At 40.1% G+C, this 25,891-nt stretch overlaps 1 protein-coding gene across 1 annotated transcript; it reads right to left on the reverse strand.

Annotated features, from left to right (window-relative positions):
• Nucleotides 1-15,019: 15,019 nt before the first annotated feature.
• CFAP97D2 (CFAP97 domain containing 2) lies at nucleotides 15,020-20,569 on the reverse strand. The gene is given in 5 exon segments (XM_074816685.1): nucleotides 15,020-15,172; nucleotides 15,174-15,216; nucleotides 17,096-17,214; nucleotides 19,670-19,750; nucleotides 20,549-20,569. Coding segments are annotated over 5 exon segments (417 nt in total).
• Nucleotides 20,570-25,891: the final 5,322 nt, after the last annotated feature.

The following is a 25,891-nucleotide window of genomic DNA, read 5'->3' on the forward strand; positions in this document are numbered from 1 at the left end:
TTTTAGATTAATGAGAGTTGCACCAACCTCAAGTCTTTGTCCTGAGTTGCATGGGAAATTAGAAAGTTTTCTACTGCCTTTATTATTTTCATCTTGTTCAGTGGGTGAAGCTGCAGTCACTGGCTTGTACTGTGAGGGCACACCTCTTTGGGTTATATGTCTTTCCTCAGCAATATCATATTATGCGATCAAGATGTACTGCTGGGGAAGGCTGCAACCCTAGAAAGTGTCTTTTCCAGCATGAGTCCTTTTTGCTTGTGTATTGGGGGGAAGGGAGGGAAGAGACCTAGTGGGAGGCACAGCCTTTGCTGCTTTACGGTGCAACCACCTCTCTTCTGCTCCAGGACTACTGGTCTGGAGTAGGCATGTTGCCGGTGCCACTGTGATAAATTGAGACAGAGTCAGCTAGAATGAGTTTTCTGCACGAGACTTGACAGGTCTGCTTACAAAATGCAGGAGTATGTGCCTGCTGCACATGTCAGGCAAGTGGCTCCTAAGCAATGTTTTCCTCCTGTCTCTTCCATTCCTGTTCAGCACTGGGGAAGGTGAAAGGATGGCTGATCTGGGAAGCTTCAGGTGGTCCTGGCATTTTGCAACCTTGAGTGCAGAACCTCTGACTGGTTTTTTTCTGATTTTAGAGATCTTCAAACTGAAAATTAAATACACAGGCAAAAAAAGGAGCCCTGTCCCAAAGTGTGTGCCATCTATGATTTTTGCTATGGCAAAGGCTGAAACTGTGGCAAACTAGTTATAGCAAGGCTTTGCTATGATGCCTCTATTTTGTTTGCTGGTCAAGGTTGTAAGGCCACACAGTTATTATCATCTATCTGTCAGCTTGGATGTATCAGTTTTTAAAAGCTGTGTCTAATCAATTTTAGGGAATGTTTTAGGCATCAGTGGGCAGAACTGTAATGGTTTGGGCATTAGAGACTGGAAACGAGAGGCAATCACAGCTTCAACCACTTCCACAAATGTCTGCAGAGGAAAAACCTGGTTTTGATGGATGGCTTATAGGACCCTTAACTCAACTGTGCTCAGAATTTTATGTGGTAAACTGTGAATTACTTATCTTCAGACAGGAAACAACACTGTTGAGAGAAATAAACTTGACAAGGGGGAGGGAGAAATACACTGAGCTCTCACTATAGATAGGAAGGAGATGGAAGAGTTGCCCAGGGACCTTCTAGAGTGAACAGAGGTATGTGTGATGAATTTGGTCCTAGAAATGCTGCTAGTCTGTAATCCCTTAGCAATTCAATTCACGGCACTCACAGAAGCTGAGGATACTTTTTCACTGCTTTTAGAAAACAGAGAACAATTGTAGCTGTTGTGACTGGCTGCCTTTACTGTCGGAATTATTTAGGTTGTTTTATTAGAGTCTACCTGTGAGCTGGTGAAGAAGATGTCAGCATACTTCACTACTCATATTGATAACAAAAGAGCTTGTACCACAGGCAAAATTTTTCCAGGCTAAGAATAGGTACCATGTTCTTGTACAACATATTATTTCAAAGCAGGCCTCATGATGATTGTGTTCACATGCTTTTAAAATTGATGTTTCATTTCTCCCTGTGGTATTTCTCAATTTATCCTAGCTCCCAATACTTGCAAGGAGATATGTATGTGTGTATACATACCAGCTCACCCCTCTCTACCAAAATAAATAAAGTCAAGAGAGACCCTGAGCTGTATTCCTCACTATATTAACCTAGACCACCCTACCTGTCCTTCAAAGGCCAGACAGATAAATCCTGTCCTGATCTTCTGGGTTGCACTTTGCTACAGTTAGATAAATTTCACAGAAAAGTAACAAATGCCACAGAATAATCTGCCTTCCTAATACACACCTCACCAAAAAATACGGCAGGAACTGGAATGTTGCTAGTCAAGTTCAGGCTTAATATCTCATTTGTTCCCATATGGTTCTTTAGTAGATTCTATGCTTGCCTCAGGCAATAGCAACATGTTTCTTCGTGATGAAATGTGATCAGTTATTTGGATGCTAGCTGTAAGAATGTAAGTGGCATACTTCTGTTGGTTTGGCATGAGTCTTAAGAGGTACTTTTTTTTTCAACTGCTGGGCTTGATTGTTCTAGCCTCTAGATTAATGCAGTCTTTTGGTAGCACTGCAAACCAGCCTCGGTGTGTGTTACTGTTATGTATGTTATGATTTTTGCTAGCTGACTCACCTTTGGCATGCGTTGTGCCTCCCATTGGTTCTGGCAAAGCAAATACCTGTTGACTTCTTGATTGGACATCATTCAACTGACCTCATGGCACGTAGAAATCTTCATATCTACCTGGACCTTGATCAAAACCTGCTTGGAGATTTTATAGATCCAGAAGGTTATGGCTGGAGGGAGGGCCTATGCAGCTGAGGATTGACTTGCGGAGAGGTTCCAGGTTCTGTCTCTCATCACCAACTTTCTCTAGTTTATCAGACTTCATTTTTCAGTTGATGCAGAGGATTGAATTGTGCTTGCAAATGACCAGTAAGGAATTCCCCTGGAGGAGGAAAGCTCCCAGCTGCCATAGAGCCAGTTTCAGCATGCTGTTCTGTTTCCATTCCTCCTGCCTGGCAGTGGCTGATAGGAAAGGACTGAGGCTGAGAAAAGGGGTTCTCACTGAGCTTTCTGTGGCTCATTGGTCCAAACTGTAAGTTACTCTCTCATGAATTGGGATTATCACAATCTGACCCAAAGATCTGGGAGGGAGGACCTGCTCAGAGATGCCTCATTTTCTTGTGCTCATTGCTGGGAGGGAGACCTTGACCCACAGCACCTCTGGCTGCATTTTCTACAGGCAGTGTAAATTACTTGGACACTCAGGACGCAGACCCATCTAACATGCTTGCTTATGTTTCTGTTCAACAGTGCAGTAGGAAATTGTGAGACTAATTGCACTTGTGATGTTGATTGTGGATGGACATTTGGCCTCTTGCATGTTCAGGGTACTCCAGGCTTACTGCTCAAGGATGTATATTTGCTCTGAATAAGCACAGTAACTCTGAGTGTCGAAAATGTGTCAGTTACCACATGTGAGTCTGGTGTGCCTGGGATAATGGTTTCATTGTGCATACACAGCAGGGTTGCTCTGCACAAGAATCACAGGTAATGGTCACTGCATGTGTGCAGTTATGGTAATTTAATCCCCAAAGCAGCAGGGTGAGAGATGAAGGAGTAGAGTTGGTGGCCCTGTCTAAACACAAAACCACGCACGTGGGACAGCTTTCTCTATTTTCCCGTCCAATCTCTCAAATCTAAACAGCCTGTGATCTCTTCTGAATGAACTCAGTCTGGTGTCTGGGCTTTCAGTCTTAACGGACTCAACTAAGTTGAGTTGTTTGGCCCTGCAGAAGCTGAGGATTTGAAAACCACTTCGTAGAACTTCTCATGTTTGCCACAGTCAAATTAACGTGGTCATTCTCTACAAGCAAGTCACAAGTAGCTGGGCTTTAAAAGAGCTGTGCATTTCACTTTCATGGGGTAAAAATTCCTCATCTAGAGCTTAGAAGGAACATACCTCTGTGATGTAAAAAGAAAACTGTCTTTTCCTTCACTGATAAAGATATCTTTAATATTTTAATCAATGATTGCATCAAGTGCACCCTCAGTAAGTTTGCAGATGACAGCAAGCTGGGCGGGAGTGTTGATCTGCTTGACAGTAGGAAGGTTCTATAGAGGAATCTGGGCAGGCTGGATCGATGGGCTAAGGCCAATTGTATGAGATTCAACAAGGCCAAATGCTGGGTCCTGCACCTGGGTCACAACAACCCCATGCAACACTACAGGCTTGGGGAAGAGTGGCTGGAAAGCTGCCGGGCAGAAAAGGACCTGGAGGTGTTGGTCGACAGCCGGCTGAATGTGAGCCAGCAGTGTGTCTGAGTGGTCAAGAAGGCCAATGGTGTCCTGGCTTGTATCAGAAATGGGGTGGCCAGCAGGACTAGGGGAGTGATCGTCCCCCTGTACTCGGCACTGGTGAGGCCACACCTCTAACACGGGGTTCAGTTTTGGGCCCCTCACTACAAGAAAGACATTGAGGTGCTGGAGTGTGTCCAAAGAAGGGTAACAAAGCTGGTGAAGGGTCTAGAGGACAAATCTTATGAGGAACAGCTGATGGAACTGGGGTTGTTTAACCTGGAGAAAAGGAGGCTGAGGGGAGACCTTATTGCTCTCTACAACTGCCTGAAAGAAGGTTGTAGCAAGGTGGGTGTTGGTCTCTTCTCCCAAGTTAACAAGTGATAGGATGAGAGGAAATGGCCTCAAGTTGTGGCAGGGGAGGTTTAGATTGAATATTAGGAAATATTTCTTTACCAAAAGAGTTGTCAGGCATTGGAAAAGGCTGCCTAGGGAAGTGGTGGAGTCACCATCCCTGCAGGTATTTAAAAGATGTGTCGATGTGGCACTTAGGAACATGGTTTAGTGGTGCATTTGGCAGTGTTAACGGTTGGACTCAATGATCTTAAAGGTCCTTTCCAACCTAAATGGTTCTGTGACTCTATTTGAGAGATTTGCTCAACACATGTTCCAAGAGATATGTGGAAAGATCTACAAAGATCCCAGTCTTTCTAAGGCCATTAAAATACCTTTTCCAGCTAGTGAACTGTTTATTGCTTTCTTCTGTGCAAGTAAGTTTATTTCCTCAGTTGCATAATTGAGCCAAATTGTACTTCAAGTTAAACAGAACGCTTGTTGGCGGGGGCAGCTTTAAAAATGCTGGTAAATTCAAGTAAATGAGAAAAAATCCAAGCATTTTACTGAACTTATCAAAAGAGATTTTTTTAGTGATATATATATTTTGACCATTTAACCCAAGATATGCTTGGGAGCAGTGATTTGAATGAAGCCTTCTCCGGATCGCTATGGTTGAAGAATAAATTATAGAGGTGAAAAAGTGGGACAAAACATGTACTCAGAGGTGCAGACTCCCCACAAGCTTTTGTTTAGATAAATTAATAGGCAGTACTTTCTCCCTCTAATTGTTAATCACACCTGTGCCAGTATTGTGCCAATATGTGCTTGAGTTTATTTTGTGCAGCTGCTGCAAGCTGGTGCCAGATGGCAACCTAACTCTTCCAGCATGAAAAAAATAACTGAAAGAGCTAGAAAGGTGTTAGATCTCCATGTAAGGCCTTGATTCTGTAGGCAGTGGGAGTTTTGTATATGAAGGGCTTGTAAAGTCAAGTCCTTTGCATGCTGTGACCTAATACAATTAGCCTACCCTTTGATTTTAGTGGCTTGTTTGCCATTACAAGTGTGGTCAGATGGACAACATTTGTAAAGTGGAGGCAAACATCTTAACTCAAATTTGATTATCTAATTAAGATAGAGAACCATATTTAGACAGCCAACAAAAGAAGGCTTGATTTTTTTGGTTTGTTTTCCATCTAAAAATACTGGGTGCCTTTGAAAACAGGATATTTTATTTGGGCACCTAATTTAAAATTCCAACTCCAATATTTTTTTTCCCCCAACTTCCAGGTGGGTTTGGCATGTAGGCCATGTATCTTGTAGTGAGAATGTTCATTGCACAGAACACGCAGACCAAGTAATGTCTACCTGTGGTATTAGAGGTAACATAGCATGCAAAATCTTCTTGTAAGAAGACCAAATTACAAACAAGACTTTTTTTTAAATGTATATATTTATAAACTCGGTAGCAGAAAGTGTATCATTCTGAGAAATGATAAACATAAATATAAAATCATGTTTACAGTGTAATAATTAGTTGCATCAAGATAATATGTTATATGATGGAAAAAATGTGCCAGTGTGCATCTATGCCAACCCTGGTCCTTTTCTCAGAAAGGCCAGAGGATAAAGGTATTATGCCCTGTCAGGCAGCCAGCACCGATTTACAGCTGTTATTAGTTGCACTCAGCATACAGGAAATGGGCTCTTGCCTTCAGCTCACAAAATCAAAGCCTGACACGAGTTGTGCAAAACATTCAGATTGGATCTCTAATGTACTTGAAATCAATCATGATTCAAATCCAGACTAGCTCTATGCACTTGTACCCGTTTGCTGGAATTTTGTTTGTCTGATGTTTTCCAGCAAAGGTGAATATTAATTTTTTTTTTTTTACCCATATCTGAAGATTTGCAAACTTTCACAGGTTTTCATGACTAGCATTATAATGTGATCTGTATTTGTACATTTTTTTAGATGATGCCATCACAGGTTTGCAAATATCACTTTGATTTTTCACAGTTGAGGTAAGGCTTATTTCAGCTGATGTTCCAACATAATCTGATGGACAGAGAGCTGCCTCCATGTATATCTTCAGCAATGATGAATTTGAACCAGTCGGGTAGTCTGTGTCTTTATCATGTGTCTGCCAACCTGTGTGTCTTTTCATGTTGTTTGATCTATCAGTCACGTTTTGTCTAGCCTAGGATGTAGCTGTGATATTGAAATGCTTTAGCTAAGAGCTGCTAATATATTCTAGAGGTGTGATATAGGATGTATCAGTACTGCAAAACACAGTCAAGAAGTCTTAGCTTTAACTCAAATCAGTCAACCAAAGATAACGAACTCAGGTTAAAACAGTAGTAAAGATGAAATAATTTGAACTTTAACTTCACACAAGAAGCTTGCTTTCAAGGCTGTATGAACATGCTTAGCAAAAAGGAGATTGAACTGCTGCAAAGACATAAAGCAGAAAAGCTGCAGGAACTCTGACTAGTGGGTAACCAGTATTTCCTGAGGGTTTATACCCTCCTTGCTTGTCTTTCACAAGTGTTTTCACAAGTATTTATGTAAGTGTGTCCAAGCTACACCTGCACCCCGTTTGCTGTGTAGCAGCTGGCCTAAAATCCACAGTGTGTTGTCCTCTGGAGGATGCGAGCTATGCCTGGTTGAGACCACACTTTCTTGCACTGTAACCTGTCAGTGTACATTCTAATTTGTGCTAAGCTTCAAGCTAATAAGTCTAAAAGTGAAATGAGGCTTGTGCTATGTAGACTGTTGAAAGAGCTCAGCCAGGTTTGCTTTACATGCTTCTGTTGGAAGCCTGGCAGAGATGGAGAGACCAAATTAAACCAATTATCAATAATATGCTGTTCCGCAAACGCTTTTGTTTCCAACGGTGTTAGCAAAGTGGCAGGAGCAATTCAAAGGCCGCAGTCCCCACAACAAAGCACTGGCAGTGCACAAACAATGCAGCAAGAGGCCCTGTGAAGGACAACTGGGGGGGTGGGGAAGGCAGAGGCAAGAAGTGATTGTCTGTCTCCTGATAATGGGACCAATTTTTCAGTGCAGCTATGCCAGCTGAGTTCCAGGGAGGCACCAGGGAATCCAGCTCAATGGGCTTTAATTTGTGCGTATGTGTATAGATTATATGTGACAGGCATGATTCCACATGCCTTCCACATCACGGCACTGTACTTAAACCCTAATACACAGATAATGCAGATGTGAGATAATCAAAGCAATCTTTGTCATACTGAAAACTGAAACTCTTGAGGGCAGAGTTTAATCAATGTATTATTTGAACTAAAATTCCAGCCTTACCATAGTGATTGTATTACTAGGTGCCATATTTAATTCATGAAGAATACTACGAGTTTTACAACTGAGATGAGACTCGAAATTTGCTGGTTGATGCAGAATGTAAAATTAATTTTCTGTTGGTCATGGGCATCAAAGAAATAGGTAAGGAAGAGCAAAAAATCTGTCTCATCTTTTTTTGGATTCCTTTTATCAGATTCTTAACGGTCTCAAAAAATGTTACAAGAAAACACTGTAGAAAGGTAGCTGTGATTCACTTCACAGGTTGCATCTCTGTTTTTATTGAAGAAGGTTTTTTTATTCTATTCCTTTAACAATGTATGTAAATGTCAGGCTTCGGTAGGCTGAAGAATGATTTCATCATTATTTAAAAATATATTTATAAGAAAATTATTATTTCCCCATGGTTTTGGTAATATTGCCCCCTTTCCGTTTTTTTTTTCGGACAGGTGAATTGCTAGGAGGTGGTAATATATCACTTCTACATACGTGTATAATGGCAGTAATCATTACCCTTGTTCTTGAGCTTATATGCTTTCCTACAGCTTTGGCAAGAGTTGCTTTAATTAAAAAAATAAAGAATCTGCTGATTCAAAAGAAAATACCACAGTGAAATAAATCTGGGTTATATTTGGCTAATAAGGAAACAGAGGACAATGCCGGATGTGGAGGTGACCAGGATGTTCCATTCCAGCTTTCCTTCCTCATTTAACTTTTCTTTGGCTGCTCCAACTAGAAACGATGCATGAGGGCTGGAACAACAGCAGTCATGGAAGTTTTTCATTACCTGCCCCTCTGACACAGTAGCACAGCAACCACCGTACCTCCATCTTCCTTCCTGTAGGCTCCTTCTTTCCCACTGTAGGGATATTCTTTCTCCTGATGTCCTGTGTCTTCCTCCATGTATGGTTTTATAGATACTGTTTGCAAAGTCCCAGCAGAAATTAGCTTGTAAATTGGAGAGCTGTAACAGTATTTCAGGATGACAAATTACGCAGTGTTTTCCTGTAGCTCAACAAACTCTAGTTGCTTCCACACATTGTGGTTCATATGTTTGTTCAGACTCTGGCTCTCCATCTGTAGAAAAGCAAAAGAATAACTGGACCTTTTGTTGGCAAGGAAATGACATCCACACATGGTATTTTGAGCACCAACCTCTTACTGACTTGTGAACCTGGACCTCTAACTCTGTGGTTATCTGTGTACAGACTTAAGTACATGTGCTTGAATTTGCAGAAGTGGCTGGGAACAGTTGAATTTATATTATGTTTAAGAGTAGAGTTCAAATTCTCCTTGTATGTGAGCCGCTTTGCTTGGTGATCTAGTTGACCTGTCCTGAAATGTGAATGGTGAGTTTGGAGTCAGGTGCAGATATGACCCTCTGACTAATGTGGCAGTAGCCTTTATGCCAGAGTTCCTCATATCTGTGGTGGAGGTAGCGTTTCCATCCTTCACAGTAAGGGTGTATGGAGGGATGAAGCCATTTTAACACTGAAGGAACAAATCAACAGCGTAAACCACAGATTTAAACAAACCACCATGCTGTACTCTGCCTGGTAACCTCTAGTTGTTGCTGCATGATGCTGCTGCTTTCTTTGTACTTCTTTTGTGCTGATTTAGTTTTGAAACACATACAAATTCAGTGTGTTAATACACCTACTACATCCCTTCTTAAATAAACCTTACCATTTATTTTTAGAAACACATTTAAAACATAGAGAAATTAAGCTGATTTAAGTGAGGTTAGTGAGGAGAGTCAAACATGAGTGTTGGGAAGGAACAAAGATCCTCACTGTTATAGTTTTATTACAGCTCTTGTGGTATCTCTCTTTTATTTATTTATTTTTAAAATTCAAGTTCCTGCTGGAGCATCAAGTGAAAACCTTTGAAAAGGTTTCTTAACTTCATAACAACAAAGGAAAATTTGAAAACGTGAACCCCGTGTGTTCTGTAACTACAAAGCAAATAAAAAGATTCACAATTCAGATTTCAGTTTTACAATTTTTAATGCAATAATACAAGTGCAACATTTTTGAAAGGACTGATTTATTTTTTTAAACTGCAGTCAATATGGTTTCCACTCATTGTTCTTGCTTAAACTCAGGGCCTGGAAGTCCAGGTGAATAATTTTCTCCTGAAATCATAAAAAATCAATGTTAAAAAAACTCCCAACAAACCAAACAAATAATTCAGGAATATTTAAGTAATATTCCTTCTATTGTGGTAAATATAAAGAAATAATAAAATGAATACACTCGTACTTGGTGTTTGTTCAGTTAAAAGGGGGTGGTGGTGAATACCAGATTAGTCATTCCTAACTTGGACGAACCCTGATTGTGTCTATATTCATATTTTTTCCATGGTAACCAACATGGATTATTGAGTTGTGACCATTTTGCTGGGCTCCATGTGTTTCTGTTGACCCTTAGAAGAGCTATTTTGATGTTAAATTCTGCTAGGCAGTGAGTAACCATTTTTCCATTTTACCAAAGGAATATGTGGCTTTACTTCTTCCTTGCATCAGCTCTGGCCTTAGTCTTAAATTCATCTTCAATGAACTGATTCAACTCATTAACCCACTGGAAATCTATTCTCCTTTTTAAAAAGAAAATAAAGTTTTCCTTTGTGACTTTTGTCCTGGAGCTGACCTTGCTTAGGGTTTAAAGAGCACAAGTATTGGTGTAAGACAGACTGGAAGAGGGGTGCAAGGAGCAGGGTAAAAGGGGGAGAGTGATCTCTTGTTCCCCATGGCAGTGAGCTGATAGTTAAGCTCAGCCAAGCCATCTTTAAAACTTCATCAGAGTTTTCTTTTGACATGGTTTCTTAATGTAAATTTATTATAGCCACAGCAATTGCAGTAAAGACAAGGCTTCTAGCCTGGATTTACAATAGTGGAAATGGAAGCAGAGTTTGACCCTCAGATTAACATTTCCTTTAACTCTTAACACTTTTTTTTATAGTGTTACTTTAGTCCTCTTTTGTTTCAAGTATGTAGCTTGTAATCATACTAGTGTTTCAGTACACAGTGTTTTAACTTTGGAGCCAGGGATTTGAAGAGAGTAACATTTCTACTTAATTATAAGGCACATGGCATTTGGTCAAACATTTTAGGTGATTATCATCTGAATCTGAAGCTTTTAAAGAAGAAAAGGAAACAAAAATTTTGTTTGGTTCAGTGATGTAACTTGTTAAGAATAGCAGGCCCCTTACAGAGCGCCCTGATGATCCAACCTGGAACCATGTGAAGCAGAGGACTTCAAGGGTATTTGACTTCAGCTATAAGGTCATAGAACATTTTCATTAAAAAATAGAATTGCTGTTAAAGCCAAAATGACATCTTCCTTCTGATAGTGACAGAAGTTTTGGTTCATTAAATTACCATCTTTTTGGCTCTTGTTTAAAAGGTGCATAGCCTTTCTTTTAGAAATGAACTACTGTTGGAGGGAACAGATGACATGTGCCTGCCCGATGTGATTGCTATAACAGAGGTGCACAACAAAGGCTAAGTTTGTCTGTCCTGGCACTATCCTGTCATGGCTGGTGGCTTGAGATGGCCTCCATCCAGCCATGGAGCCCTGTGGCTGACCACTGCATGGGGGTCAGCCCCTCTACGCTGGGTCGGAGCATACTCAATGCACTCTAGGATGTGTTTTGCCACAGCACATCGGACCAGTCCCACTATTGCTTTGGGCAAACAATAATCCCTTTTCCTTCTTGACCCAGGCACTTAGGTATGGTGAAGCTTTTCTCTCTAACAAGGTGGATTTGGGGATCCTGCCCTGGGAAGCTATGAATTTTCTGAAGCCAGGAGTTCACAGTAGTCACTGAAGTACCAGAGGGCTGCTGGTTATGGTAGCTGTTATTTCTACTCTCAGTTCAGTACTGTAAAGACAGAGTTTCTATGCTTCAGAAAATAACTTTTCATCATTAGGACTTCAAACATTATTCATTGATCCATACTGTAAATGAGAAAGGAGAAAATGTCTTAGAAAGCATTCCCAATGCCAGGAAGTAAATAGTTATTGCTGGAATGTCTGCTTGGAAAGCTGGCAGCCTCCAGAATGATTTCAGGTCAAATTCTACTTCAGAAGAAGCAAGAGCTGATACTGGTTCAATGCTTGGTTTTGATCGATACCTCTTCTGAGAGAACTGCCTCTACCCCACTTGGCTATGCTAAGATCAGTTTGTGATTTTAATACACATTTTCTTTTGAAGAAGTGTAATTGAAAAATAAGAAATACAAAATATGTTTTTCAGAACAGAAATGTCTGTCCCCTGAATTGTAGATTGATGGTGCTCGAAAAGAGTGGTAGATTATAACATGCAGAGAGCTGATGGGTGACATGATGCTGTTTCTCCTTGTTCCAAGCTGCTAAATCCCATCAAAAGGGAAGCTAGAAACAAATCTTGTGTATTTTCAGTATTTTTGCTCTGTGAATGCAATTACTGTGACTGACACAAAAAATGCATAAAATCATGATTAAAGAAGGAAGTGTCACTGTGGTGGGAAGGCATTGGTCCACCAAGTTCTCTCCCTCATTTGTAGTAAGTGGCTCAGAGGCTTCAGAGAGCCTCAGAAGACTTTCTAAAACCCTCACTCTGAAGTATTTACTGTTGGCCAACTGGGTCCTCACTTGGATACTGAGATGAAAATTGTCACATGGGAAAAAAGCCCAAATCTTAATCAGATCAATTAGTTATGCTGCAGTTGCTCACTTACTGTCCTTTCGCAGTTAGGCTCCTTCTTTGCTAGCTGTTATAAACTCAAAGGAATTTTGTTGGTAATTATAAGGGAAATGGCTTTTATGCCATTTTGCTTTATATTTTTTTTCACTATACTGAAGACATGGTGTGTTTAATTCTTACAGAATACTTAAACACGTAGTATCCTAAACTGTATGAGTCCTTCCACCTGATTCTCCCAGGCACCCCAACTCATTCTGGAGTTATGCTTACAATTTTTGCTGAGTTTAGCTATGTAATTGAAAAGGTTACCACCCTCATATCCAGGCTTTTCTGATGATGGGAGTTATCATCTGCATAGGAACAGCAATATTTTAATTTAAACTACAGAAATGAAAGTGTGCTGATGCATGGGGTTGCAATCACAAAATGCACTTGCAACCCCCTGTTCTGCTGGTCCACCATGCCAGGAAAGGAGTGACTTCCAGAATAAAGGCAAAGCAGAAGGCTGAGGACACTATAATTTCCAGATGTCATCGTTACTCAAGAGGGAGTAAGAGCTCTTTGCTACTTCCTAAATTGCTTTCACAGGAGACTACTAGAATAACGCTATTTCTGGAACTCTGTCTTGTTCTAGTTGTTCTTTCCCTTTCCATGGTGGACATGATCTCTTTTTTTTCCCGTCATCTTTTCACACCTTCTTGTTTCAGTTGCTTTTCCCTTTTTCTGCCTTGTTTAGATGTTTGTTTTTTAAATTGTTCTTCCTGCCAAAAAAGAGAAATCATTATGAATATATGTAAAATAAAGAACCTTGATTTGCTAACCTTCTATGATTTATTTTCAGGATTATTCCCATGGCACCCAAGCTGTGTTAGCAAAGAAAGGTGACCAGTGCTTGCTGGTGATACTACTGCTGTCCCCTTCCAGAGCAAAGGAAGGGAATTCTTGTTTTCTTTCATTCATTAAAACTGCCACCAGAGTCAGAGCAATTTCCATTAGTCAGGCCAGTGGGTAGGCTGGTTCAGATAAACTATTTCTTCAGTTGGGATAAGTGAAGAATGTCCTTATATATAAAAGATTCTCACTTTCTCCTGCTGTTATAGCATACCTGTGATGAGTAAAAAGCTTTAAATTGCAACAGAAGGAGAGCAGAATGCTTGATGAGAAGAAGCATGACTTACCATTAATTCAAGGTTGACCACGGACTGGTGTCAGGTGAACTGTAAAAGCATAAGAGGGATCACCCAGTAGCACAAGTTATAGCAGATCTTGCCAAATACTTCCACTGATCCTATTTTCAGCTGTAACTTCACTGGATTTCCTCTGTTCACCTGAAGAAGTCTGTGGCAGGTATCTGCATCAGGTTTGCTTATTTGTCTGTTAAACATCCTTCAAAATGGCTCAACCATTCTGAAATGGAAACTGGAAAAAGGTGTTTTCTAGTGACTACTCTTTACAGATATTCTAGTACCTATTAATTACAGAACACAGACTTAAGAGTTGATGTGGGGACAGTTGCAGGGTATGTTTACTGAGCCATAATTTTGGTACTTGCTGACTATGAAGCACCTGGATTTTAAACCTTATTATTTTTAATATCATTCCTTGGTTTGTAATGATAGCTCCACAGCAATTAAAGCTGCCTAATATTTTCTATTGTAGAAGCCTCTCTTTTAGTTGCATGTTTCTTTGTCAAGTCTTAACTGTCTAGGTTGAAGCTTTCTATACTTGTTTTCTGCCTCAGACTGAAGAGTTTTAGGAAGCTTTAGTGAAAATGATATAGCTGTATTCAAGAACTGTCTCCAGACAGAAGTTGGGGAGAGGTTGCTTCTTGTTTACAGTGCCACAGTTTGTATTGCTTTTTCTTTTGAGTGCTTTGCTTTCCCGAGCAAATCCTCTGGAGTTACGACTGGAACCAAAGATTTGGCAAAAGCATAGTCCCAGGATAAAAAAAATACCACTTACTGTCCTCCAAAGACTCAGACAGATTTGGATGAGCTACACCTTTGAAAATCTTTTTACATATGTTCAGAAACTACTGGTTTTAAAAAGGCTTATTTTGGTGGCGTCAGACTAGAAGTAATGAGTAAAGTAGTAAATATCATGACTATATATATAGTGAACATGAACCACACCCATATATATTGAATCAGACTCACATGACAGAGGACATACCTCCCAAATCGGGACACATGACCTTGGAGGCCCAGCAGTCCAAGATGATACCAACTCTCTGCCTAGTGGGCAGTGCTGCAGCTTCCCTCTGGTTTGGGAGGAAAGCTGGGAGTTTCTGAGTTAGCAGGCTCAAAGCCAGGGAGTCTGGACATGGAAAGGCTAAAGACAGTCAATTTTCTTTCTTTGGGAAAGCTTGCTAATACCTCATATAGCTCTTTTGTTGTTGTTTTCTTTACCTCTATTACTAATGAAGATAAGAAGGTGGTTTCTTTGCACAGAATGGCCAGTGTAGGTTTTGAAGCCCTCAGTGCACATGCCCATTTGGTCACCTTAAATGTTGCTGCAGTGTTTGGCTGTTCTCTCAGGGAACTGGTAAGCCATTGCTTCTTTTTTTAAAAATTATTTTTAGATTTATTTCTGAGAGCGCCTCCTCTCTGTGGTGGACAGTCTGATTGTAGAAACTACAGCAGTTACAAATCACCTAATAAAGTCTGAAGAGTGCTCTGGGATTCATTTGATAGAGTGGCAGTATAAATGAAAGGCTGTTAATTGTGCGGCTGGCTGCCACGTGCAGTTAATCCCCAATGCAAAAGCGCTCTATGGGCAGTTCCGATCTAGAAATAACTGGGAAGGAAAGAACAGAAGCTCAGGGCTACCTTTCAGCTCTGTGATTTAGACCGCCCACAAGGATATCTTGCAACGTTGGCCATGTATTTTTCAGTTTGTTGCCAATCCTCATGCCATCGCTGAACTTGATACTGAGACTGGGATTTTGTAATTCTATCCAGAATGGCGCGGTTCTCCTGGTTCACTCTCCGCAGCTCCTGCTTTCGTTTTTCTCCATTTAAACTGGAGAGGAAAACCATATAAGCAGAATCAAACTTCTTCATGCTTGTTTGTGTTCCCATGCCTGGGAACCTAGAATGTGAAATATCTGTCCACCGTGTGTCATGGAAAAACTTGCCTAAGGTTTTATACCTCTCCTACAGGGACATGCTGCTTGTTGATCTGCATTAACTGGCCCTTACAACCCAATCCTTTTGTCCTTCTTAAGAGAATAGTTTTTGTTCAGTATCTTTCGAATGCAGCCCTGCCTGTGTGGAGTTTTGGTACACTTTACAAGAGGAAAAATGCTAGTTTTATCTTGGATTAATGCCAACCCTCCAGTCTTGGAATTGCTGCAGTGCAGTACTGTAGGTGAGAGCATGGCTGGCGTCTGAGATGCTTAACAATCAATTTCAGTTACTTTGGTTTATATATTTATTTTGTGTCCAAACCTGATGAACCAAGTTGGGAAGCATGAAGATAATGGAGATAAGCCTACTGCCTCAAATGCCTTGGAAACTTTCTTTGATTTCTTAAACTGTAATTTTCCAGGCAGCTGAGCTGATCTTGTAGCAGCCTCCCACCAAAAAAGGGAAAGACTTGCTCTTTTCCTTTCCCTGCTCATCTCCCCACTGCTCCCAGCTGTGTGGTCTTCTCCACCCCTTGCACCAGCCCTGGAATTCATCACTTTGCAGAAAGTGGCAGGAAAACTATCCAGGTTTGTTTGGTTTTGTTGGGTTAGTTTTCTGCTGCTGTCTCAAGTTTAATTAGCTAATGGAAAGGTTTGATGAAAACCAGAGCTTGTACAAAGAGAACAACAAGAGTTTACCACTTGAATCAGGAAGGGAGAGAGGGAATGAAAAGGGGGAAGATGCTCTTTTCCTTCCATACTTTGTGGAATCACACCTTCAGCAGTGAAGTTAACTGATGCTTGTCGATGCCTGCACTGATCTGGGTATTATTCACTACTGACGAGCCATATGTGCTATGACGAGGATTTGCATGATGTGGACATGACCAACTCTGTTTTCGAATAATTTCTGCCTTCCCAAGGAACTGTGCAAATGTCAGGATATTTGTGATGGTGTCATGTAATGAGTTCTACCTAGGTCACTTGCACCTGAGCTTCATTTTGATGTCTGGAGTCACTTTAGGGTCTGATGAGCAGTCAGTCTGTCATGAAGTAGTCTGTCTGTAAATGAATCACAGGAGGTAACAGCTGCCACCTGAGTTACACAAACCATTCTCTTCACTTCAAAGCCTGCCCCTGCCATTGACTGGTTTTCTGTGCCCTATTTGGGGTGTGAATTTCCTCCTGAATCAAAAGTATGTAAGGTGGTTCTCTCTACTGATAAATCTTCAAGGCATATTTTGCTTAGTCTCCTTTGAGCAGTAAATTATATTTTGATTTCTGCCTGTTTCCTGCTCCACTTTTCTTTTAATTTTAGTTCTATTTTTTGCTCTGTTTTTATTTCATCTCTAAGCTTTGGATCTCCCTCTTTCCGGTGGTGTCTGTAGGAACAACTGGCAAAGTCAGCAGCAATGACTCACTTAGCCGGAACAACAGCTTTGCTGAGACGGAATAGGTTTACTTCATTTATTTCCCTTAAAGTAGGGCAATGTTCTCTTTCTTCCCCCCCCCCCCCTTTGTTTTTTTTCATTCCCTCAGTTATTAAACTGAAAAACTAATTTAAAGTCATCTTCTCTTCAACAGAGGGTAGGAGGAAAATGACCCGGCATTGGATTTCATGTGACAGGGCAAGCAAATGGCTTTCTGAAGTGCTGATTATACCTTAGGCTGCCTTTTAAAATACATGTCCTCACAGAGCAGTTTATCCTTAGCTATGTTTGTCACTGGGAAGGTAACCTGATAACTACATAGAAATAGTGCTGCTGATGTTACCTTTTGGCCTTATAGTCATTTTTGTTGTCGATTTGTCCCTTTGTTCTCATGATGCTGGACACCTTCTCCAGCAGCAAATGGTTGTCTCTTTCGATGATGGAAAGTCTGTCTTCCTCCAACTTTGCATACAGAAAGGATAAAGAAATGTTTCTGTTTTTACAAGGCCATAGCAAGCAGCAGTGATGTACCATGGATACCTAACAGGGTGTTCAAAATTGCTGTCCCCTTCTCTACACAGGGTGTGACAGACACTGATCAGGTAAAGCTCTGTGCTAGTGTTGAGAGAACCCTTTGTTTCACCATTTTAATGGTGGTGCAATGAGAGAAAGCCCTTTGCAATGCTGTGAATTTGACCCTGAAATACTTTCCTGCAGCCACAGCAACAGCCTGTGATTAGCAAATGCATTTCATCAGTATAAGCAGAATTTCTATAAATATTTGTCAACGTATTTTCCAGGATCATCATTACCATTTGTGTCTCTAGCAGCCTTCATAGACTCTCATCAAAATCTAGGTTTGTTGTGATGGACACAGTACAAACACATGATGGGACTCGCCCAGTCTGCTCTGAAGTCAATGGGAGTCTTCCTGTTTCTTCAGTGGGCTTTGGATCAAATGGTAATTTTTCCATTGACTTCAGTGAGACTTGGATTAGGTCCAGTTGCAGGCCATTTTTGTCCTGGAGGGGATGCAGGCTAGCGTAAGAAGAGAAGCAACAACTGGGTGTAACAAATGGAGAGAGATGTATGAGGCAGTATAAACTAGTTCTGTTCATCCTTAGCATGATTTTAAGACTCTTTGAATTTGATTTTAAAATGGAAGATATTCATAATCTCAATCTCTGGAGTTAACTGTGTCAAAAGTGGGATGAAAATTGAAACAGTCCAGTGGAGGAGAGAGAACCCCTTTAGATACCCTGGGCATTGTCTAATTTGTAAAAAATGTTACCATATTGTTTTTTGAAGAATACCAATCCATGCTAAAAGTGTGTTTGTGGGGACTGGGAAGGAATGGGGGAAAGATGAAGAGAAAAACTTATTTCAAGATTATCTGAGTCCCAAGAATGCCTTCTCCAGCTGGGCTGGTTGGAGGTAACCAGAGAGAGGCTGGATGGAGGAAAGCAGGGAAAGCACTCTTTTCATAGCTGGACTTTAACATCTCATTCTCAGAAGCCTCTCAGAACAGAATCACTGAAGCAATACTCTTGTTTTGAGCATATTAATTCACTCTTCTCCCTTCTCTCCCTTTTTTTTCCATATTTGATTCCAGGCATGCCAAAGATATTGCAAGTCCTGTATAAAACGAATAGGAAATCCTGCTCATCCTGCTCTTATAGTTCTGAGTGGCTAATGTTAGAGTAGCAGCTTTCTGTAGGGAATCTAGTGCATCTGCCTTATTTGCTGAGTCTATAACCAAAGCAGCTCAGATGCTGTTCACACTGTAGTATAAAGGTACCTAAAACTGGTGCATTCAGTAATCCCATCAGGCTCTGAATCACCTTGAGGAGAATGATTGTAAAGAAGAACTGGTTAATAGAAGATTGCAAAATTAGAGGTTTGTTTGTTTGTTTGTTCTCTTTCTGTAGCAGTTTGGAAAGGAGGAAGATGAGAAAGACTTAGGACCATAGTCTCACTTCTAGGAATCAGGACCTGTAGTTCAAAGGAACATGCCTAAGAGTAGCAGGTTCCTGTTAGTGTCTTCTTTTGTTAACCTCTGTGTGTGGGGGGGTTATGCAATGTTTCATTTTCAAAGGAACTTTAACACTGTTATTTTTACAGTAATAGGAAAAAATTAACAACATCAATTGAATCCATGTCCCAATATAGCATATGATTTTATGCATGGAGGATAAATGAATTGTTTTGCTAATGAAATGATTTTAAGGTGCCTGGAGATTATTAAGTCGCACAGTGAGATGATAAACAATTTTAAGGAAATTAATTATGAAGTCCTTACATGGGCTATGCTCCCATTGCCTGAGGGGCACTGTGTTGGAAATTAAGTCTTCGACAGGATTTAGCTGCACGTATTTTCTACTGTGCTCACATTTGGGTTTTTTTAATTGTTGTTGTTTCCTTTTAGCGAGCAGAGTTAATGAGATAGCAATTTATTTTCCACTCTCATCTTTTAATAAAAATTTGCCTCTTGGGAGCAGTAAGATTCTGAAGGATAACTGCCAGTCAAGGCTACCCATTGTTATTTCTTGTGCTTTGAATATGCTAACATCCTATTATTCAGTTCATTGCTCTGTGTGTATCTTGATGATTGTGCTATTGTTATCTGCAATGTTTTTTTCATGGTTGTGCAGAAGTACCTTTTAGGAGGCTATTTGAACACTTTAGCACTTGTTAATCTGAAGCTCTCTGATTTCATCAATAATCATAAAGATAAAATAAGTTATTTAATGCAGCTGGGAGCATGCTATCCACGGATCCTGATAGTCCTGTTGCAACAATTACTGCACTGAGGAAAAAAAAAGGCCCTGAAATTGTGACAATCTGGTAGTCTCTTTGTTTTCTTTGAGAGGAGACATGTTAGTGCTCAGCTCAGTGAAATAACCAATACCATACATACCTTCAGCTTCCCTAACTTCAGATGAAGGTGGCTGTATACTGGAGGAGCACTTGTGTCCACTAATGGTTTTGCTGCCTGGATCTGCCACAAAAATGCAAATATTCATCCATTTTTGTTGGAAATATCGTTGCATATCATTATGGGAAACCTTTTAATTCCCATGTTCTGTTTTGTTAGCCAGCTGTAACACTATTAAACATATGATTCATTATATCGGCAAAGCCAGACTTGCCCAGAAGAATAGTGGGAAATGCAAATCTTAAAGACAGTTGTTCTAAAGTCTGCTGGAGATGCAAAGTGCTCTTTATGTTAGAGAAATGCAAAAAATACATACAGTCTGGTTACAGTGGTGTTGATGTTATGATACAGGAAAAACTAAGAGAAGGCAGGCAGCTTTTATTAGGCATCCAGCAGAAATAAAAAGACTAGTGTAACAAAGCCCTAGGTGCTACTAAGCTGTGCCAGGTCTTCCAAAGGGATGCACACTTAGGATGCTGCCAGAATGAAGTAAGAACTTCTCCTGTTGAGAGTATTCCCAGGCCTCTTCTTATTACCACTTCAGAATGATCATCAAAAGCACGTTGTGGTTCTAATTATTCTAATAGAGCTGGTAGTTCAGTGGCACAGTAATATTTATCTCCATCCTGACCTAAATGCCTTGCAATATATGAGTAAGAAGAATAATCCGTGAGCTGTCTTGGACTGAATAAACTGCATGGAAGGAAAGCTGGTAATGGGGAGTTGAGTGAGACAGGATTTAGAGGGGAGACTACTCTCTCTCAGACTGGTATCCTGCAGGGAGTGAGACTGGATTGGTTAAAACAATACCATGATTTTTGTCATAAAATATATGTGATAAACATTCTCCCTCTGTCATACCTCATACCTGAACCATTCCATCTCTGGCAGACTCAGTGATATAGAAAGAAGAGAGAAATACTTTCTATTTTTAAAAAAAGAGGCTGCCAAGTAAGAGCAGCAGGCATAGCACCAATGCAGAACCTATGCAGCAGGGCACAACCAAAGCACTGAGTCCAGCAGAAGTCTTCCACATCTCTTTCTATAGCAGCTTTGTGATAAGCCGAGGACCAGGCTTGAATCCCTGATAGCAGACCAGTCATACATACTACCAGGACAGGTTCCTTGCTTTTGTAACATGGTGAATAATTTACAGCATTGACTGGGACAGTGCTTAGCAGCTTCTAGCTTTGTCTGAAATTCACTTGGACTGCTTGGCTTCTTGTGAAAACATTCAGCTGCTTTTTTGTAGGAGTCATCTCTGAGGAGGTGGGATCCCAGAAGGGGCTAACTGCTCTCAACTCCTGCTGATTTCAGGGGTAGATGAGAGCGCTCATTTTAATCCTTTCTAGATCCCATCATGTTTAAGTAGCTGATTTTTACTGGATAGCAGAACTAAACTTGGTAATTTCTGAGGGTTTTGGTGGTTTTGGCTTCTGCTATCTCCTGTGCTTCTTCAGGTGCTTTAAATTATCATGCTATTAAGTTATTTTAAAAATAACTTTAAGATGGCCTGCAATTTGTAAGAGGATTGTTATTGTATCAGTCAGTAGAAATCACTGGTGTGAAGAATTAAATGTGATATTTATGTAAACTCTGGTTTTAATTTATAACTGTGCAAACTGTTCCAAACAAAAGGTGGTTTTAGAAACAAGATTTCTTCTGTGGAATTAATATCAATATAATTTCATTTTCTGGAAAGAGTTACAATTCGTTTCTGTCTTGTCCTTCTATGCACAACTGTAAAAGATAAAACCTGGTATTTTTTAAGTCCATCCTAATCTCTTTTGTGGCACTTTCCAGAGCCATGGTGGTTTTGGAGTCATTTTATATATAATTCTATGCAGAATGGTGCAGAGAGTAACTCTGTTTTTTTCCCATTTGTCTCTTCCATTAAGAAAATAACAAAATTATTTGGACTGGAAGCATTTGCTTTTGTGTACATAAAAACGTGCTGGCATGGAGAAAATTATCCTTAACCATTGCCATCTTTTTAGTGGTCTTCTCCAAAAAGTGTACCTTTTTTGGTTTTTTGGTATGTTACCTTTTTTTCTTCCTTGCTCCATATCTTTCCTCTTGCTCTGTTTTTTTGGTGGTTTGGTTTGGTTTGGTTTGGTTTGGTTTGGTTTGGTTTGGTTTGGTTTGGTTTGTGAGCTCCTTCAATGCAAAGCCTGCACATCACCAAGCAGAGGCCCTAACATTTTTTCAGAGTAATGCCTGTCTCTCCTGGCAGAGCAAAAACCTGTGCTACAGGGGGCTGTGTCATTCAGGACACCCTGCCAAATTTCCCTGGCGCCTTCAGGTACCCCAGCCCACAGGTACCGCTGCTCTGGTAGCTGGCATTCACTGCAGCAAGCCTGAATTCATGCCAGCAGAAGGCACAGTGAAATTTCCGGGCAACTAGTGTGGGAATTTAGAAGCGCACCAGCATGACAACACGGGGACACTTGAAAAGGCCGCTCTTTGACCATTGGAGACCTTGTTAGTCACTATTTGAGCCGTGTGTGAACCCTGTAATAAGGAACAAAATTCTGTACCTTCTAAGGCATCCTTTGTCAAACATGATCATTACTCTTTCTCTTATCCTGCACTGCTCAGAAATTAACACTTGTGTTTAATCCAAAAGCAGTTGAGTCGTGGGAAATGTTTTGTTCTCTATAAATACATTTCTTCACTATATATCATGATGATATCTAACCTCTATTCTTGGCCTCTGAATGCCTTAGTGCATATATGAAGTGCTCTGTATGCTGAACAAAGGAGAGTTCTGTACGCACAGCGGATGCCAAGAGTATTTCAGCTACGCTAATATCAGTTCCCTGCTTTAAAAGAGCCACTGTTTAAATAGCCATGCTTATATACAATAGTAAGCCTCTCGAGGTTAATTCACACAGAAGGAAATTTATTTATTTATTTCAATATTGTCAATTTGGTTAGAAAAATATGTCAAATTCAATTCTCTACCTCATCTTTAACTTTTTTCCACCTGCAAGTCAAATTATGGGAACAATGGAAGGAAGGAAGGAAGGAAGGAAGATATTTTTATACAGTTAATGAAACAGATCCAGTCTGGAAATAATGAAGAACTATTCCTTCATATTAAAGCTAATTATACTGTGATACAATCTTCCTAAGGCAGCGATACAGTTGAATCATAGCTGATGGTATTCACTACTTAGAGATTTTCAAGAGGGAACAGTCCTGCATTATTACTGATTTGGAGCAGATGACTGTCCAAATCTTTTTCATTTCTAAATTTGGTGAACATCATTATGATAGCTCTAAATGGACACAAAAGCTCTACCTATATTTGCTGGATATTCTTAAAACATGTCTCTTGTACCTTACTGCTGATCAGTAGCTTTCACAACAGTATTACAAATGAGTAGAGATGCTGTAGCCTTTTTGGGTAAGCTGATTATTTCATGAAGGCCTCTGCTCTTTATCAGACAGTTTTACCTACCCTTTTCTTGTGTTGTTCATATTTTGCTCTGTCCCATTTTAGCTGAAGATATTTGTTGCCACATTGTAAAATTGGCTGGTAGGCTCGATGCATCTTACACAAAATAAAACATGTCTGAATCTGGGCTTTTTTTTTAAAAAAAAAAAAAAAGTATGAGTAATACCAGTCTGAGCCTTTCCTAAAGCAAAGCCCTGGAGACTTGTGGTATGTTTGTAGCTGGTCACGTGGTGGTTGTCATGGCATCGCTGCTCCAAAAAAGAATGAATAGCTGGTGGTAGCATTTCAAACAATACATTTAACGAATAGCAAACAAGAACTGAATATTATAGCAAAGAATTCCAAAGAGTATTTTATTAATCTATAAAATAGATTACCAATTATACTTCACTAACTAGACTTACGTCCCACTGGTGAAGGAAAGACAGTGGTGTAAGCTATTAATAATGCTTCACACACTACCATAAATATGCAAAGGACTGTATAATGGGCTATATTTGCTGAGCCTTGAATTGAATGGCATGCTTCAGTAATGCTCCGAGAAAACCCACAGTGGGAGGTGTCATATTTTGCACTGCAATAACTTGCTTAAAACATTTTTTCTCATCGATAAGTATGCACTTTGCAAAAGCCACAGCAAATGTGTTCACTATGAAATGGTTCTGGTTTTTAATAGCCTTTTCACCTTTCTTTATCTGCATGCTATCTGATCGCTAATGAATTACAGAAAGCTCAAACAGACTTCCAAAAGCCAGTTATTTACCAAGTTGACCACTGGTTCTCATGTAAGGCCACCTTGGCTGTCATTCTTTGTAGGCAATGTTTGGCAGACAGATGAATGGGCAAAGATGTTTTCTCAGGCCTACCCAAAATGGAAAAGGTTCTTCTGCTCATTCAAGCTCAGCTTGGCCTCCTCCAGAGCTGGGCTTGAGCTGACATGGTTCATCTGATGTTTCTGTCCTTGTGGTGTGGAGCACCCTGAAGCTTGGTCCATCAGGCTGCTGAAGGACTTTGCTTTTGGCTCATGCATTTTCTTGATAAGGCCCATAGTTCCTGAGGAGAAGATTTGAATTACAACTTGCGGCTGTCATGGATCTTTTAAAACAGGTAGGATAACACACATTATATAAAAGCACTGGGATGTAAGGAGGGAACCTATGGCTGACAATAACAAAATTGACTAACCAGAACGGGTCTGTACAGGTAACCAGGGGATATTCCATTTTAGCACAAGGCTGCTTGTGCAGTTTATTCTTACACAGAGTCTCACGTGTGCACAGGGGAAGAGCAATACATCTATTACACAGCTACCTAACACAGAATCAGGGCCAGTACTCTCTTGAATCTGTATCTTGACTAACTTTTGCATTTCAATAGTGAAATAAGGTTGGATATAGGGGGTTGTGATTTTTATTATAGTTGATGTGAAGTGGTGTTTAAACAGAAGCAGACATAAAATTAAAACCTTGATACATACTAATTTTGAGCTGTAAGGCAAATACTCTTATTTTCAGACAACTGATGGAAGGAATTGAAGAGTGGGTTTTTTCAGCTGCTGCGGTTCTTATTTTCCTGTTAATGTAACAGGGAGATGTGGAGAATGTCAGTAAAAATAATAAAGAGTACAGAGCTAAAACACATTTCTTCAAATATATAAATCTGACTGCACATAATACAATTATATTTTGTTCTTGAACAAATAGAAATGCTTAGGCCCTCATTTGCAGGGTCTTGGCCTCAGTCTTTTAAATGCTACATGTGTAATGATCTATTACGGACAGATCCGAAGGGCACCATTATCATTATGTTTCATTGATTTTGATGAAGCCCTTAAAATATAAGGAAAACTTTTACACTGATGGAAACATGGCCCAATAAGAAATTGAAATAACTTCAAATAGTTTCCCAGCTGCTTCTGAATTAAAATTTGTGTCAGAAGGGAAGTGGCTTTTAACTTCCTCTGTGGTTGCCTATTCTCTCTCTACCCTCAGAAACCATGGACCATATATGCATTCATTCTAAACAGGGTTTTGGGTGGGGTTTTGTTGTTGCTGTTTTTTGTTTTGTTTTGGAGTAAGGAAAGCAAAACTCAACAATTTCAAAACTGTCTGTCTTTGTGTTGAGCTACCTAAGGTCCAGCAGGTCCCTTCTGTCAGAAGATGGTGCTGGAAGACAGGAACAGCGGGTCCTACCTCTCTTTCTAATTTCACAGTCTAAACTTACAGCTTCAACAGGGGATTCTTTAGAGTAGCATTTCACTGCTTAGTCAAAGCAGTCTTGTGAAGTATCCTTAACAAACTAGGGGACTGGACCTAGTACCTCTGCAAGATAAAACAGATATTTATGAAATGTTTATTCTGTATACAATTTTATGAAGTGACAGTCATGGGAATTTCCATGTTATGTGCAGAAAGACTTGCATATAGTTTCTTAATAGCAAAAGGTACTTGCTGAAGAACAGATGAGAAATGAGTATATAATGAATGTAAGAAGATACCTGCAAAAAATGCATTTTCCACTATATATCAAGACACACAAAGCACAGAACACTGTGTTTTCTGCAGCATAAAAGCAAGCTGGTCAAGACCAGTCTACTTTTTTAAGTGGCAATCTTGGAGTGTGCTGAGCTTCTTTTATGAGATCTCAGCACCCTACAGCTCTCATAGGTTTCTGGGTTTGCTTTTTAGTTTCTTTTTTACTTTAGTCTGATTTTTAAGCAAACCTGTTCATATAATATACAGGGC

Source organism: Strix aluco, chromosome 2 (assembly GCF_031877795.1).
Source record: "Strix aluco isolate bStrAlu1 chromosome 2, bStrAlu1.hap1, whole genome shotgun sequence".
NCBI lineage: Eukaryota > Metazoa > Chordata > Aves > Strigiformes > Strigidae > Strix > Strix aluco.